The sequence below is a fragment of the Musca domestica genome, unplaced genomic scaffold (genome assembly GCF_030504385.1).
Source record: "Musca domestica strain aabys unplaced genomic scaffold, Musca_domestica.polishedcontigs.V.1.1 14, whole genome shotgun sequence".
Taxonomy (NCBI): domain Eukaryota; kingdom Metazoa; phylum Arthropoda; class Insecta; order Diptera; family Muscidae; genus Musca; species Musca domestica.
In genome coordinates, this window is record NW_026712192.1 from 6,983,674 (window position 1) to 7,002,324 (window position 18,651).

An 18,651-nucleotide genomic window follows, 5' to 3' on the forward strand; every position below is an offset into this window, starting at 1 on the left:
ATATAGCTCGCATTTATATCCTTAATCCGATTTCAGAGTTATTGTGCAAATAATGATAAGTGGTATGATCTACTTCAAAAAAATCCTTTTGTTACGGGAGCTCTACTAAATATGCATAGTGGTATAGGGTATCATATAGTCGGCCCCGCCCACCGACTTTTGACTTTTCCTTACTGGTTTCATAATAACGATGATGCTGTATTTATTACATAACTACTGAGTATTATTATATCAGCAAATTACTTGCATATATCGCATATAATAGTTGAACTAGCTTTGGAAAAATCACAATACTAACACAAAACCAGTTAGCGGTAATGTTTAGCCCCTCCTCCAATTGTCTCACGCAATACTTTTATAAACTGTCATATTGCAAACAAAGCGCCATTAAATAAATAAATCATAAATTTTTATCAACAACATTTCGTTTCGATTATGTTTGTTTGGTCTCCCAAAGAGTTCCCATAAAAAAGAAATATGAACATCGACCTATGTATCTTTAGAAACAAGTAAATTTTTATAGCAACCATCGAAAATTGTTTAATTACAATTCAAAAACAATAAAAGGCTAAATAATAAAATTTGGTCTATTTAACCACATTCACCGCCTGTTTTTATAAAAACAAGTAAAAAAGCTGTAAGTTCGGCCGGGCCGAACTTTGAATACCCTCCACCATTTGGAACGAATTTGGCAACAATAAAATCCGTTAAAAATTCTGTTAAAATCTTAAAAATACCGAATGTAGCTGTTACATTAGGGTATATGCGACGACATGGACCTGCATAGGTAACTTCTGTCATAAGCCATTACTATATTCAAATGCGAAACATAAAAGAAAATCGGTGAATAATGTAGCTAAAATCATCAAAATACCGAATATTGAGGGGTACCGTTATATGGGGGCTATACGAAGACGTGGACCGGCACAGACAATTTTCTGCCATAGGCTGTAGTATCCATTACGAACATCAAATACCAAATTTGAAACAATTCCGGTGAATAATGTAGCTTGAATCATCAAAGTACCGAATATCGGGAGGTACCGTTATATGGCGGCTATACGAAGACGTGAACCTGCACAGACAATTTTCTGTCATGGGCTGTAGTATTCATTTAAAACTTCAAATGCCAAATTTGAAGGATTCCGGTGAATAATGTCGCTAAAATCATCAAAATACCGAATATCGGGAGGTACCGTTATATGGGGGCTATACGAAGATGTGGACCTAAACCTGCAGACATAATACACATTTGAGTAAATTTTTATCAAATTACTTCATTTCGTTCGGAAGCTAGAGTGATTTCCACAGACGGACAGGCATTGCTAAATCGACATAGAATTTTATGCTGATAAAGAATGTATATACTTTGTGGGGTCTAAAATGTATATTTCGAGGTTTTACAAACGGAATGATAAACTTAATATACCCTCCATACTGTGTTGGAGGGTTAAAAAAGAACAAGATAAAAAGTATCAGTCTGTTTTGTCGACAGAAGTATACCCTAAGACAATGTTCGATTATTTAAACATATTTTGACTTCAGTTATGCTTAATCAAATTGTTGACCTTCTATGGCGTAGGTTCCGAAGGAATAGCCCAATATTGTCCATATCGTATTAGACCTAAATAAATACGATATCATATGTTATCATGTGACAGTATTGGACTTTATTGGTTACTTGCTTCACTTTATATGACATATGTGATAATTATTAGAAGATGTTGAAATGTGTGTGAGGTGCCAGATATTGTTAACCTAATGTCTAATACAGATAAAAATATTGGTATGGGTAAAATTACAACAACATCGAACACTTATATTTAATTTTATGCGAATCATCATAAGTCCCATATTCTTTTCATGTTTCTGGTTAAGAGAAATAAATAAATAAGTTAAGACAGATAAAATTATTGAAATTTGTGACCTTTTGAGGGTGAGGTACCTCAGATCTTGCCTTGGCCAAAATGTTTGAATGTGTGAAATTTGAAGAGACTTGGACGCTTATTCGCTTTCTTTGAGCGTTTTGTTTTTCAAAATCTTGAACTCTTTGCGGGAGAGGTACAAGAAGAAATGGTCCGATATCCACCATCTTTATAACAGATCTTGTGCCGATGGAAGTATTGAAATCGAATGTGAATTTCGCGACCCTTTGTGGGGGAGGTACCAGAAGGAGTGGACCGATATATCATCTTCACAGCAGATCTTGTATTAGTAGAAATAATGGGATGCATGAAATATGAAGAGAACCGGATGCTTATGTCGAATTTTATAATCGTTTTTGTTACTCAAAAATTTAGCCCTTTGTGGGAGAGAGAGAGGTACCAGAAGTAATGGTCCGATCTCTATCATATTTATAACAGATCTTGTGTTGATACAAATATTAATATGTGCCAAGTCGGAATAGAATTGGATGTTCATTTCGCGTTTTATGAGCTTCATGGATATTCGTAATTTTGACCCAGAAGGAGTAGCCGATATATTCCATCTTCACACCATCCTTGGATTAATAAAAATATTGTAATTTGTATAATTTCACGACAATCGGGCTCATACATCACATTTTATAAGAGTTATAATTATGCAAAACTTTGGCCTTTGTGAGGGAGGTATTTGATGCAGTCAACCGATATTTTCGCACCCGCCCTAGTACTAATACAAATATTAGGATTTGCAAAGTTTAAACAAAATAGGATGATCCTTTCATGTTTTATGAGGTAAATTATTTTCCATAAAAATGTTGATATTTTTTGAGGAGGTACCTGAAATGCCAACCTTAGTAACATTTAGTACCTTTCGTACAATTATAGTACACATTTCCAAAACCACCTCCATATCTCAATTCGAAATGCCAACAGAGACCACAATATTGATGTTGAGGATTCCAGCCCTATCCCTTCACCCAATACCAACTTAAGTACGGTTTGTACTTTTCGTACAATTATAGTACACATTTCCAAAACCACATGTCCAGGCTACAAACGAACAGCGACCCTAATACTAAATTTCATTTCTAATACACTATCGGTTCACCCAATACCAAATCGTACCTGTTCACCGAATACCAAATCATACCTTTCGTACAATTATAGAACACATTTCCAAAACCACCTCCATATCTCAATTCTAAATGCCAACAGAGACCACAATATTAACGTTGAGGATCCCTTCACCCTATACCAAATTTAGTACGATTTGTACTTTTCGTACAATTACAGTACACATTTCGAAAACCACCTCCATATGTCCAGGCTACAAACGAACAGCGACCATAAAACCATATTTCATTTCTAATGCACTCTCTGTTCACCCAATAGCAAATCGTACCAAATTTAGTAATTTTAATTAATACTCAAGCCTACCACCATCAGAGACCCCAATAAAAAAATTTCAGAATAACAGCTTCTTTAATTCACCCAAAATAGAAATATACCAAATTTAGTACAATTTGCACACTTAGTACACATACACAACCTTGATTCGGATACCACATATCCAGTTTTTGGCTCTATACATTCAGATAATACCAAATGGTTACATTTTTGAAGTTTAGTATTTCTCGTAACCCTAAAGTTTGAATTTCCAATAACCCTTTGGTACACTCTCATTCCAAATTTTAGTTCACATATATCAAACTTACTTTCCAATCTTGTTTCGTACACCAGATTTCCAGTTTTCAGCTCTATTTATGGTAAAATTAAGAAGGTAAAGTCATTTCCAATAAGCATACCCATCTCTGCATTTACCTTGTCAAATTTCACTGCATAAAAACTAGGTTTCCATCGATGATTTGTGTATTTACAACGGATTTATAATATGTTTAATTTCATTTTTTATTAATCAAAAAATTATTTAATTGGCACAAAATCCAACCAAACACGACCATCCAACATTGCTAGAAATTCACTTTTGTCCAAATAATTATCGTTGCGAGTTTTTCCATTCACTTTCACATGGAAATTTCTTATAATTTCCACAATTGCGGCCTTAGCCTGAGTCGAACCAAAACGCATTCCTATAAAATAATAATGAAATTGTTTTACAATATTTAGATATTAAATGTATCATTACGAACGACTTACCCATACAAATACGAGGACCATCTCCGAAACCTAAATATTTTCCCTCTTCCCTGAATTTCTTTGGGCCACCATTTTCGGGAGAAAATCTTTCGGGGTTAAATTCTTCTGGTTTCTCGAAATATCTTTCGTCGTGATGTAAGCTGCAGTAGGATATGAGGACAACTTCGCCCTTTTGCATCGTGAAAGATTTGCCATCACTATTTACAAATTCGTACGGCTGGGTGCATAATTTCGTATTCGCGGACAATGGTGAGAAGAGACGTATGGCCTCTGTAAGTGAAGAGAAAATATATAAAATACTCGAGTTTGTACATATTGAGATTTATTTCGATTTATTTATTAAATTTATTTCGTTTTCGTTCGTAAATTTGACCGAACGAAGAAATACATAAAACTCTTGTCTCTTAAAAAAAAATCGGAAAAAAACGGAGTGGGAGCGATTGCTCTTTTTATACCCTCCACCATAGCATCGTATGGAGGGTATATTAAGTTTGTCATCCCGTTTGTAACAACTCGAAATATACATTTCAGATGCCACAAAGTATATATATTCCTGATCAGCATAAAATTCTATGCCGATTTAGCTATGAACGTCCGTCTATTCGTCTGTCCGTCTGTGGAAATCGCTCTAGCTTCCGACCGAAATGAAATAGGACTTTTGGTATTGAAAATGGGCCATGGAGGTCCACGTTTTGGTATAGTCCTCCCTATTTTCGGTATTTTGGGGATATAAGAGACATTATTTACCGGAAATGTTTCGAACTTGGTGTTTGAAGTGTGTAATGCATACTACAGCCTATAACAGAAAATTGTTTGTGCAGGTCCACGCCTTCGTATAGCCCCCATATAACGGCACCTCCAGATATTCGGCATTTTAATGATTTTAGCGCCATTATTCCCCGGAATTGTTTCAAGCTTGGCATTTGAAGTTCGTAATGGATATTACAGCCTATGACAGAAAATTGTCTGTGTAGGTCCACGTTTGATATAGCCCCGATATTCGGTATTTTGATGATTTTAGCTACATTAGTCACCGATTATTTTCAAGTTTCGCATCTGAATATTATAATTATGACAAAAGTTGCCTATGCGGGTTCACGTCGTCGTAAAGACCCAGGTGTAAAAACTGCAACCAACTTCAGACTGCTGTCATTTCTAAGCCACTCGTCCGACAGCTAAAATTATTCCAGTGATAGCTGATTATATTGTTTACAAGCGTACAAAGGCATTTACGTGCGAATTTTCCAGAAAAACAGTTATTCGCCATACTGGTAGCGTAGCCCGACGTCAAGGAAGTGGACGGAATAAAACAACAACATCAGCAGAAATGATTCGAAAAGTAAAGAAGCAACTTGATCGAAACCCGCGTCGCAGTGACAGAAAAATGGCTTGTGAGCTGAACAAATCGCAATATTCCATTCGGCAAATATTGAAAAATGAGCCCGGGGTAAAGCCATTGAAATTCCAAAAAGTGAAAGAACTTACACCGCAACGGAAAGAAAATGGACTCAAAAGAACTAAAGAGTTGCTTAGCTTGGTCGAAAGTGGTGAACTGCCGAATTTGGTTTCCTCCGATGAGAAAACATTTGTTGTCCAGTAGTTTGTAAACAAACAAAATTATCGTGTTTACTTGCCAAAGAGGTCTGCCGAAAATGTGCACCTTCGGTTGGCCACCAGAAGTCAGGCGCTGGCCAGGGTAATGGTGTGGGCAGCCATAACAGCCGATGGTCGTTCTCCACTCGTATTAATCGACCGTGGCATCAGAATAAATGCCGATTATTATCGCGAAAATATTCTGGAGGGTGTATTAACACCTTGGACACCCAAACATTTTGGCCGCAGACCTTGGACATTCCAACAGGTCTCAGTACCATCGCACTTAGCACGCGCCAACCAAGAGTAAGTACAAAATTAGGTTCCTCGCTTCATTTCCAGAGCACAATGGCCACCAAAATCTCCGGATACCAATCCGTTGGACTATTGTGTCTGGAGTATTTTGGAAAGCAAGGTTTGCACTAAAAAGTACCAAAGTGTCGATCACCTCAAGAAAAACGCTTCGCCGTGAATGGGCCAAAACACCGCAGAGCAGTATTCGGGCAGCGTGTAACGGTTTCATTGGCCGTTTGAAGGCTATAACTCGTGTCAAAGGTGACCAATTCGAACAAATCTAAACTTATTCTAAAATTTGATGCTATTTCCAAAATTTTTTGCTTTCATTCAATAAAATTTAAAAAAAAAATGTAAAAATTATGGCGTTTGACTTTGTTGCAGTTTTTTTATCTCACCCTGTATACTCCCTCCAACCCTATGGCTGAGGCTTTAATGACATTTCAATGTAATTTTACTTTACTTACCATTAAAGCATGCATCCAAATAACTCATTTCCGAGAGACTTTCAAAACTCACAATACCCTCATCATTAATGTTGCTGAGAATTTCCTTACGTAATTTTTCTTGGGCCTCAGGATTTCTTGCCAACTGAAATGGGGAAAAACATAAATCACATCGAATCGAAAAACTTAATTCCACCTCCTTTGCCGGAAACTTACCCCCAGCAGACAATGGGTAATGCTATGCGATGTCGTCAAAAAACCATCGGTCAAAAATGTCATAGCATGTGCCGTCAATAAAATATTTGGATAATTTTTCTTTTCTTTCAACTGCAACAAAAAGTTCAAAAAATCTGCCCGGCTTGTAGCACCTTCTTTTTGTCGCAATTCAATTGAATCCGACATAAGATCGAAGAAAAATTTCGCATTTTCTTTGGTGAAAAACCGCGTTTTCATCACCTTCTTTAGGCTGGGCATAAAAGCAACTAAGATCTGGTACATAATCTGTGATGGCGAAAATCGGAATAGATTTTTGATTCTATCAAGAAAACTGGATTGTTTGTCGTTTAACGTTCCCACGTGAATTCCCAACACACAATCGCTGACAACTTCGGTGGTGTAGCGAAGGAAAAGCTGTAGAAGAAACAGAGATAAAGAATAAATTCAAATGGAATCAAATACGGCGGTATCATTCATTCACAATTTTCCAGACCAAAATCAGCCCGGAGAAATCGCCACAAAATTATTTTTTTTTAACTTCCAGGAATTTGTACAAGCTTCGAAGTTTTACCGACCTTTCCTTTACTTTAAGAGTTTTACGAAGAAATTTTGGAATGACCGGTGTTTATTTAAAATCATAACTCTGAGCGAGTTTCACTCTCTATTTAAATTCGAACAGAAGCGCTCCATTTCCATTTCCCATGTCATGCGACTAAGAGAGAGAGAGAAAGAAAATGCTTTGCTCAATTTCGATTGGGAGTAAAATGCCCTCGAATTACATTCTCTCTAATTCGTTACCCTCTGTCATATGGCGATATAGGGTATATATCATTTGATACGGCCAAAACGATCCTCATCGAATTTTTAGAACCTAGGTCTCTTTGGACCAAATCCGTTTTAGGACATTTGGATTCAATTGAAAGGTGTCCGTCCGTCTGTCTGTCTGGCTTCCATGGTTCGCACGATAACACTCAAGGGGAGCATCCAATTTGGCCCAAACTTGGAATACCGTAATATTATTGTCAAACTAAGCTCGATTTTAGAAGTGGGCAAAATCGGTCCAATAGTACCTCCCCCACAAATGGTCAAAACTTTCAAAGAAAATAATTTACCTCATAGAAAGAGAAACGATTATTCGATTTTATTCAAACTTTGCAAATCCCAATATTTTTGTCAGCGATAGGTCAGGTGCGAAAATGGACAATATACAGGGTGAGATAAAGAAACTGCAATCAACTTCAGACTGCTGTCATTTCTAAGCCACTCGTCCGACAGCTGTTAAAATTATTCCAGTGACAGCTCATTATATTGTTTACAAGCGTACAAAAGCATTTTATTGAGAATTTTGCAGAAAAACAATTGTTCGTGATGGAATTCAAGCGTGATAGTGTGACTTCTTTATATTTGGATGGAAAACCACAAGTGGCTATCGTTAGAGCACTCCAGCATTTAAATGTGAATAAATCGTTTGTGTCTCGTACCATCGTTCGTTATCGTGATACTGGTAGCGTAGCCCGGCGTCAAGGAAGTGGACAGAAGAAAACAGCAACATCAGCAGAAATTGTTCGAAAAGTAAAGAAGCGAATTGATCGAAACCCGCGTCGCAGTGGCCGAAAAATGGCTCGTGAGCTGAAGATATCGCAATATTCCATTCGGCAAATATAAAAAAATGAGCTCGGGGTACAGCCATTGAAATTCCAAAAAGTGTAAGAACTTACACCGCAACAGAAAAAAAATAGACTCAAAAGAGCTAAAGAGTTGCTTCGCTTGGCCGAAAGTGGTGAACTGTCGAATTTGGATTTCTCCGATGAGAAAACATTCGTTATCCAGCAGTTTGTAAACAAACGATGGTAAACATCGGTCCACTCCTTATAGTACCCCCTCCACAACGGGTCAAAATTTTGAAAAACAAAACGCGAAATAAGCATTCGATTGCTTTTAAACTCAGCACATTTCAATATTTCTATTAACCCAAGGTCTCAAGTGAAGATGGAATATATCGGTCTACTCCTTCTGGTACCTCCCCAAAAAGGGTCAAAATTTTGAATAACCTTCAAGCTCATAAAACACGAAATTTACGTTTGATTTCATTCAGACTTGGTACATCTCAATATTTCCATTAACATAAGATCTACTATAAAGATGGTAGACATCGGACTATTTTTTCTGGTACCTCCCCCACATAGGGTAGGGTAAGCGAATTAAGCATCCAACTCTCTTCAAATTTCGAACTTCCAAGAACTTTTACTTACACAAGATCTGTTGTGAAGATGATATATATCTGTGAGCCCCTTCTGTTACCTCACCCAAAAAGGGACACAATTTTCAATACTTTTAGCTGTCATAACTTGCGAATCCACACGGCGATTCTTTACAACTTACTATGTCTAAATATTTCTCTCAACCAGAAACCTGAGATGAATATCGAAGTTATGATTTCTCTTAAATTGCCATACCAATATTTCTGTGGTCACAAGCAATAACCGCCTAAGTCGACTTAAGAAAGATCTGAGATATGTATGCTATCTTATTGAACTAACAAAACTAAACATGTGCGTGAAATCCCCATTTCTCTAGCAAAATTATTTAAAAAGATATAAGTAAAAACATATTGACATAAGTCGTAAAGAAACCCCATTACATATACAATAACCGCCTAAATATACTTCCGACCGTGTTTCTATAATATATTAATTTTAATAAATAGCCTATAATGGGTTAAGCTGTTTTTGCATATTTTTTGTAAATCGTATTGCAATAAACAAGAGAGTTTGCATAAGAGCTTATGTAGAGATAAATGGATATTGCAAATTGAGAATGATTAAGAACACCTTCTATCTCTACATAAAATATTATTGCATATAGCTTAGTATGCTAGAAAGAGAGCAATATCTACATAAGCGAAAATTGCACATGGCGTATGCTCTCAGATTTTGTACAAATTGCAGTTAGGCTTTTATAATAAAAGCATTGTGTCAAATTGATTTCAGTTAAGCCATTTGGTCTAAACGTACAGAAGAGAATAAGAGTGTTTATAAAAAAATATTAAAATATAATTCGGCGAAAAATAAACAAATATAATATGGAGAACAGTGAAAAGAAGCAGAAAATAGATTATGTAACAGGTAAGAGAATGGTGAACAAAATAAAAAAAAAACTGTATTACTTAGTTGTTTGAATTTTTTACATAAAAAGATCGTGATGAAGGCAGTCGCATGAGTTTTTTGGAAAAAAAAATTCTTTGCAAGACAACGATGAAAGTCGCATGTCTTTTTCAGAAAGCAGTAATGCTGAATTGCCAATCAATTTTTTTCTACCCAACTACATACTAAAGCTGAAGAAGATAAGTCAACTAATCATGATGAATGTTTTGCAGGCATGAACATAAAATTCAAGAAACCTCAACTTGACACTTGTTCTTACTGCGATCAACTTAAAGCTAATATTAGTATTTGCAAACAGGAAGCAGATGCTATTCTGTTAGGCGATTTAGAAAATGATCTCACAACTCATCAAAGTTAAGCAGATTTAGCGTACGAATCGAAAAGGAATCACAAAGTTTTAGCCGCCAATGACTCAACAATCAAAATCTTTACTTTTGATTTACAGCAGTGTTTGACTACAACATTCTTAAGAAACTCAATAAGTTTTTAAAAAGGCAACTTTGGAGGTATAATTTAACCATTCATGACTGCATAACTGGTACCCCACATTGCTTTATGTGGCATGAAGCGTTATCTGCTCGTGGTGGCAACCAAATTGCATCGTGCTTGTTCAAGTTTTTAATCAATCTTGAATAAGTTAATCACACTATTTTTTATAGCGATTCCTGTGTGGGACAAAATAAGAACTCATTCGTATGCGCAATGTTCATATTGGCTCTTCAAATCAATCAAAATTTAGAAACAATAGATCATAAATTTTTAGAAACTGTAATAGAAAGGAAAAAGAAAAGGACAGACACTCAAACACAACATCCTCACGACTGGTACAATTTTGTTAGATGTGTAGGTACTAAACATAAATTTAAAGTCGTTGAAATGAATTCAGAAGATTTTTATAATTTTTCGCTATTATTAAAAACAAAGTTAATGTGGAGAAACACTAATCAAATTGGTGAGAGATTTGTTTGGAAAAATATTAGATGGCTAAGATATAGAAAAACTAATTTTGGAAGAATTGAATATAAAACCACATTAGATATAAATGCTCCCTTCCAAACTTTAAATTTGGTAAAACGCGGTATTAATTCAATGAAGAGAGACTACTTATATTTACTAAACGAGTGTGTCAAAATCAGCGAAAAAAAGAAAAAAGATCTGCTTGCTTTACTTCCATTTATAAACACATGTTTTCATCCTTTTTATAAAATTTTACAAACACAGGACTGTATTTATGTACATCCAGACTTAGTCGAAGATGAGCCAGACATAGATTTTATATATTCTTTTTTTATATATTCTTTTTTTATATATTCTTTTAACCTTCCAACGGTTTTAGTGGTAAGTATGTACATCTGTAATTAGGTTAAGTTTTCTTAAAATAAAATTTATGGAAAAATAATGCACTTAAATAATCAAAAGGCCTAAGTTCAGTACGAGGAAATTTTCAATATGCAGTACCCGCCTAATTCGATATATGTCAGGCAACAAACGCAATAGTACTTTACAATAAAGACATAAGTCGAGATACTCTTTGCAAATTCCCATTTTCCATTTGCAATAACCATATATGTTTTTGTTTTTTAAATATCTTCTAAGTACATGAGATTTCCACTACCGTTTTTATTCTTAGCATTGCCTGTTTAATAATCTTTAATTTAGCATAACATTTTTCCTCATTCTCTTTCCTAAGTTTTTCAGAAACTCCTTTGTATATAAAAAGTGATTTTTCTCCAAAGCATGATTTTCGACTTAGGCTGTTATTGCTTGTGACCACAGATTTTCATCTGTATTAGATGAAGTATAAAAGTGGACTACTTCGGTCGAATATGCCTGGTACCTCACGCACGTTTTAATATTTTCTAAAAATTATCACATATCCCATATAAAGTACAGGAAATAGTCGATATAGGCCAAATCTGGCACATTGAAATATTTATATCAGACTTAGGTCGGATACGATATAGTAGACAATATTGGCCAACCCTTTCGGAGCCTCTGCAATAAAAGATCAAAGGCTTGACACACATTTTTACAAAAAAATTCACAGGGCACATGCTTTATATTCCTTGCATCGGTACATGATGCCTCACACTCTGATTTTCCAACATTGCTAACACAGGAGCACTTCCACCAAAAACCAAATAGTAGTAGTAGTAGTAAACTCTCTTCGAGAACTTTCGCTCGCAAGCAAATTTCAATCGCGCTTAAAAAAAACACAGAAAAATATTTACCTCATACGCATCGATTCCCTGTTTGTTCGGCGTATTAATCTGTTGCTTTATGAAATCCGATAGACGTTTACAAATTTCCAATGTTACGGGATATACGTTTTTAATCTGAAAAATCAATAAAATAGGGTATTTTAAATTCACTTCTCAAATCCTTCCATCAAATTGACATACCCGATTTGGTGACATTCCTGGTACCAATTCATTGCGCCTCTCTTTCCATTCCTCGCCTCTTAAGAAAAACGGATTATTTGCAACAATTGCATCGGATTTTTCATCGAGCTGCAATCGAATAAAATATTATTCAATTGTGGTATTCAAAAACACCCGAGAATCCCGCAAAACTTACCGTATCACCTATGGCATTGTCATGAAAATACTTGAAGTCATTGACATGGATGCGATGCACCAGATCTGGATCCAATATCAGCAACTGAGGTTCCCGGCCATTGTAGACCCCAACAAATCTGTTATTGTTGCGATATTTTCTAGAAAGAAATATATTTTTGCTTTACTTATAAGTTGCAGCAGAGAAGAAGGCCTTTTTCCGAAAAATGAGAACCTGAAAGGCCAAATCATAGTCAAATAGTTTCAAAATTATGACTGAAACAAATAAAATGCCGATTCACGGCTTACTAAGAAAATATAATTTTTTTCACCGTAAGTGTGCGAAAAGTACTAAAATGTACTACATTTATTACCATTTCGCATCACTTGAACGGTTAGAGCTAAAAAAATCAAAATTCGGGCGGGGCCGACTATATGATACCCTACACCACTATGCGCATTTAGAAGAGCTCCGTAAATAATTTATTTCAAGTAGATCATACCACCTATCAACATTTGGCTTTAGGGCAGTTAAAGTTTGGTTTCAGAGAGAACTAATATATGGGAGGTATATCCAGTTCTGAATCGATTTTCACTAAATTTGACGGAGGCATTTCAATCTGTCATACCAAATAACATTGCTATAGAGTGCATGATATCACTTCGAGAAGTATTATATTAAACAAGTAAAAAAACATTAAGTTCGGCCGGGCCGAACTTTTAATACCCTCCACCTTAGGGTAATGGAAACATTAGAACCAATTATGACCCACTAATACCAAATTTTAGACATATTTGTGGGAAAATGTGGCAAAAATCACCAAAATACCGAATATCGTGAGATACCGTTATATGGTGGAAATACCAAGGCGTGGACCTATACATGCAATGTTTCGCCACACGAATTAGGACCCACTATGACCTACAAATACCAAATTTCAGACAAATTCGTGAAAAAATGTGGCAAAATAATCAAAATACCGAATATCGGGAGGTACCGTTATATGGGGATTATACCAAAACGTGGACCGATATATCTCATTTTCAATACCAACCATCCTAGACACAATACAAATTATTCTGCTAAATTTTGACGCTCTACGTCAAATAATGAGACCGGTATCGTGATTTCGACAGACAGACGGGCAGAAATCGGTGCCGAGGTCCACAAAATGGAAACGTATGTCCCAAAATTCACTCTATTTGGGCTGATATTAGCCATTATTTGCTCAATAAACCTGAAATCGGATTAAGAATATATATGGGGGCTATATCCAAATCTTAGCCGTTCTCGGGTTGCCCATATTCGACGGACCCATCTGGCAACGCCATAACTTTTGACAGAGATGTCACATCGCTTATTGACATACCGCGTTTGAAGCGTCAGTCCAAGCAGATTTTTACCATGAACCAATACACGCCACGCGAGTACTCTGAAATAGTTGAAATTTACAAGAAGTCAATTGTGAAAACTCAACGTGCTTTTAAAACATTAAAAAGTGTGAGAAGTGCGCCTTCAAAGAACACCATTAAGCGTTTATACGAAAAATTTTCGACTGGTAAGGCTCTTTCTAATCAGAAGAGGCCATATAAAAGTCGATCAAGGCGATCGGCCGAGAATATCGCTGCCGTACGAGCCAGTGTTGAGAGGTCCCCAAGAACATCCCAAAAACGCCGTTCTCAGCAGTTGGGCATGGCTCGGTCCACTTTACAACGGATTATTCGCATTGATTTGCATTTGTTCCCCTACAAAATTCAATTGATGCAAAGAATGTTGCCTGCGGACAAGCCTCATCGATTGGAATGGGCCCAAAGGTCCGTCGAATATGGGCAACCCTGTATATGGGACCTACAGTTATATATGTACCAATTTTCTCCAAATTTGCTACTAGATCGGATCGGATGTACCAACATTTAGGAATTTTTGACAGATATTGACCATTTCGTGCACAATTAACCGGAATTCGTTTGAAGATATATATGGGAGCCTTATCCAAATCTGAACCGATCTTGATAAAATTTGGCAAAGGTATTTCCGACCTCTATAAGATATATGGTACCAAATATCATTGTTGTTGAATGCACATTAAGAATATGAGGTACTTTAATCAAATTGGATTAAACATATATATGGGAGCTATAGCTAAATCTGAACCGATTTTCACCAAATTTGACGTACTTGCTTTTAGACTGAATTCGGTCGGATATGCCAAAATTCAAGTCATTTAGACTGATATTGGCTATTTCGTGCACAATTAATCCGAAATCGTTTGAAGATATACAGATATACAGGTTAAGATGAAAAAACTGCAACCAACTTCAGACTGCTGTCATTTCTTAGCCACTCGTCCGAGAGATGTTAAAATTATTCCAGTGACAGCTCATTATACTATCTACAAGCGTACAAAAGCATTTTGGTGAGAATTTTCCCGAAAAAAAGTTATTCGTGATGGAATTTAAGCGTGATATTGTGATTTCTTAATATTTGGCTGGAAAACCACAAGTGGCTATCGTAGAGCACTCCAGCAATTAAATGTGATTAAATCTTTTGTGTCTCATACCATCGCTCGTTACCGTGATACTGGTAGCGTAGCCCGACGTCAAGAAAGTGAACGGGAGAAAACAGCAACATCAGCAGAAATGGTTCGAAAAGTAGAGAAGCGACTTGATCGAAACCCGCGTCGCAGTGGGGCTCGCGAGCCGAACATATCTCGGGGTAAGCCATTGAAAGTAAAGAGTTGCTTCGCTTGGCCGAAAGTGGTGAACTGCTCAATTTGGTTTTCTTCGATGAGAAAACATTGCCAAGCAGTTTGTAAACAAACAAACTGATCGTGTTTACTTGCTAAAGAGGTCAGCTGAAAATGTGCACATTCGGTTGGCCACCAGAACTCAAGCGCCTGCCATGGTGATTGTGTGGGCCGCCATAACGACCGATGGTCGCTCTCCGTTCTTATTAATCGACCGTGGCATCAGAATAAACGCCGAATATTATCGCGAAAATATTCGAAGCCTTGGGCACGCAAACATTTTGGCCGCAGACCTTGGGGTAAAGCCATTGAAATTCCAAAAAGGGCAAGAACTTACACCGCAACGGAAAACAAATAGACTCAAAGGAGCTAAAGAATTGCTTCACTTGACCGAAAGTGGTGAACTGCCAAATTTGGTGTTCTCCGATGAGAAGAATTCGTAGTCCAGCAGTTTGTAAACAAACAAAATGATGGTGTTTACTTGCCAAAGAGCTCAGCTGAAAATATGCACCTTCGATTGGCCACCAGAACTCAAGCGCCGGCCATGGTGATGGGGTGGGCCACCATAACAGCAAAATAAATGCCGAATATTATCGCGAAAATATCCTGGAGGGTGTATTAAAGCCTTGGGCACGCAAACATTTTAGCCGCAGACCTTGGACATTCCAACAGGACTCAGTACCATCACACTCAGCAAAAATGGCTACAAAATGAGGTTCCTCGCTTCATTTCCAGCCCAACCAATCCATTGCACTATTGCGTCTGGAGTATTTTGGAAAGCAAGGTTGGCACTAAAAAATACCAAAGTGTCGATCACCTCAGGCAAGCGCTTCGCCGGGAATGGGCAAAAATTGAAACTGTGAAAGTTTTATACCGCAGAGCAACATTCGGGCAGCGTGTGACGGTTTCATTGGCCGTTTGAAGGCCATAATTCGTGCCAAAGGTGACCAATTCGAACAAATCTAAACCCATTCTAAAAATTTGATGCTATTTCCGACATTTTTTGCTTTTATTCAATAAAATTTAAAAAAAATGTAAAAATTACGGTGTTTCACTCTATTGCAGTTCTTTTATCTCACCCTGTATATAAAAAATGTAAGAATTCCAAGGAATCCAAGGAATAATCGGAAAATTTCGGAAACTTTCAAAACGCCGTTACACGCGTCTTCTATTTTTATACCCTCCACTGTGTGGTGATATTTTAACTTCGTGCCCGTTTATAACTCCTCGAAATACTTATGCCAGACCCATTTTTGATCAGCGTAAAATTTAAGTCGATTTAGCGATGTCCGTTTGTCTGTCTGTCTGTCTTTCTGTCCGTTTGTTTGTCTGTTGTAATCACGCTGTATTTCGAAGGAATTCAGATAGCAGGCTGTATATTTTGACAGTAGACAGGTTAAGTTAATAAATGGGTCATATCAGTCCACGTTTTCGTAGAGCCTCCATATACGGCACCTCTAAATATTGGGTATTTTCATAATTTTAACGATAAGAAGATCTTAATGCATACTTCAGCCTATGACAGAACACTGTCTCAGCAGATCCACGTCCACATATAATAATACCTTCCTTTTTTGGTATTTGTTTTAAATTTCGTATTTGAAGCTCCCAATGGATACTACAGCCTATGACTAAAACTCGGCTTTGCAGGCCCACGTCTATATAACGTTACCTCCCTATATAACGTTACCTCCCAATATTCGGTATTTTTATATTAGAGAACTTATAGATCGGAATTGTTTCAAATTTCGTACTTGAAGCTCGTAATAGACATTTCAACCTATGACAGAAAATTGCCCATGCAGGTCCGCATCTTCGTATAGCCCCTATATAACGGTACCTCCTTTTTTGGTTATTTGATTATATTAGCGACATTATTCAAACGGAGCTATTTTTAATTTCGTATTTAAAGATCCTAATGGGTACTACCGACTATGACAAAAAATTGCCTTTGCACGTTCTGATTTTTATTAGAGAACTTATAGAACGGAATTTTTTTCAAATTTCGTATTTCTACCTATGACAAAAAATTGCCCATGCAGGTCCACATCTTCTTATACCCCATATATAACGGTACCTCCTTTTTTTGGTTATTTGATTATATAAGCGACATTATTCAAACGAAGCTATTTTAAATTTCGTATTTAAAGATCCTAATGGGTACTACCGTTTATGACAAAAAAAATGCCTTTGCAGGTTCTGATCTTTGTATAGCCCCCATATACCGGTTTTCATTTGAACTATATTTTTCGACGATTTTTTAAGCTTTTCAAGTTCCTTATATGTTGGAGGGTATTGAATGTTCGGCCCGGCTGAACTTATGTGCTTTTTACTTGTTGACTTTATTCGTTCATTTAATTTTAAAAAAATATTTACGATTGTTTAATATAATTTATTAAAACTGATTGGCGTAATTTATTGACCTGTATGACACACACACAGACATATATTATCATATAGTTTCAACAGCCGATCGTAGTTTTTTTTTCTTTGGAAACTTTTAATGATTCAGCACATTTTGAATTTTGGGAATTATTTTTCTTTACAGATTTATATGTAAACACTTGTCATCCGTACTATACCTGTAAACATCATCAATATCGTAAGTGACATGACGTTGCTGGGTAAACAAAGCTGGAAATGTACCAATACCAGGATATGCTTTTGCCTCGGGAACACCTCGTTTTTTCCAGCCGCCCAAGTTCCATATCAAAAATACATAAAATGCACCCAAAGCACCCAAGATTAAACTTAACGTAATCATCCAGGAATCCATTGTATCCCACCGGTGATTTAGTGTTTATGTTTGGAACTCAAATAAATCGCGAGCGCACACACACACACACACACACACACGAACGTATGCAATTACTTTCAATTGAATGAAAACAAAATTATTATTTTTTAAATTAACCGTCCAGTTCGGACACTTTGTATGCAATGAAAGTTGCTCCCGAAAATGTAGTTCTATTTAAACGCTTATCATGCGCGGGGACTAGGTTAGTACTGAGATTCTATATGCTTATCTTGTTTTGCGTTCTCATCAATTGTTATTGAGTGAGCTATGGTAAGTATCAACGTTTTTTATTTATGTCCCACACGAACATACTATATACACATATGGGGTATTCCGTTGATAACTAATGTTATTGAATGACTTGCACCCTTGGTAAATGGGGGTGAGAGAAAACTAGAACATTGAAAGCGATTACAAAAATCTATCGATTGTGATACAGTAGGCCTACACGCGCCTTTATTATACCCTCCACCATAGTATGGAGGGTATATTAAGGTTGTCATTTCGTTTGTAACACCTCGAAATACACATTTTAGACCTCACAAAGTATATATATTCTTAATCAGCATAAAATTCTATGTAGATTTAATCTTTCCGTCTGGGGGAATTACTCCAGCTTCAGAACAAATTGAAGTAGATTGATAAAATTTTACTCAAATGTATATTATGTCGGCAGGACTTTTGGTATTGAAAATGGGCCATATAGGTCCACGTCTTCATATAGCCCCCTTATGACGGTACCTCTCGATATGCGGTA

General features: G+C 36.5%; 1 protein-coding gene across 2 annotated transcripts in view; it reads right to left on the reverse strand.

The window, feature by feature from the left end:
* The window catches only part of LOC101897279 (probable cytochrome P450 28d1-like), a 30,788-nt gene extending 12,696 nt beyond the window's left edge, over positions 1 to 18,092 (reverse strand). Inside the window, exons 1-8 of one of the 2 annotated variants that reach the window (XM_059118992.1) lie at positions 17,680 to 18,092; positions 12,373 to 12,511; positions 12,198 to 12,305; positions 12,027 to 12,131; positions 6,632 to 7,045; positions 6,437 to 6,560; positions 4,083 to 4,352; positions 3,855 to 4,015 (exon numbers count right to left, since the gene is read on the reverse strand). In XM_059118992.1, the coding sequence (XP_058974975.1) occupies positions 3,855 to 4,015; positions 4,083 to 4,352; positions 6,437 to 6,560; positions 6,632 to 7,045; positions 12,027 to 12,131; positions 12,198 to 12,305; positions 12,373 to 12,511; positions 17,680 to 17,873 (1,515 nt within the window). In that variant the 5' untranslated portion in view covers positions 17,874 to 18,092. 2 annotated transcript variants of the gene reach the window in all.
* Between the last annotated feature and the right edge of the window lie 559 nt (positions 18,093 to 18,651).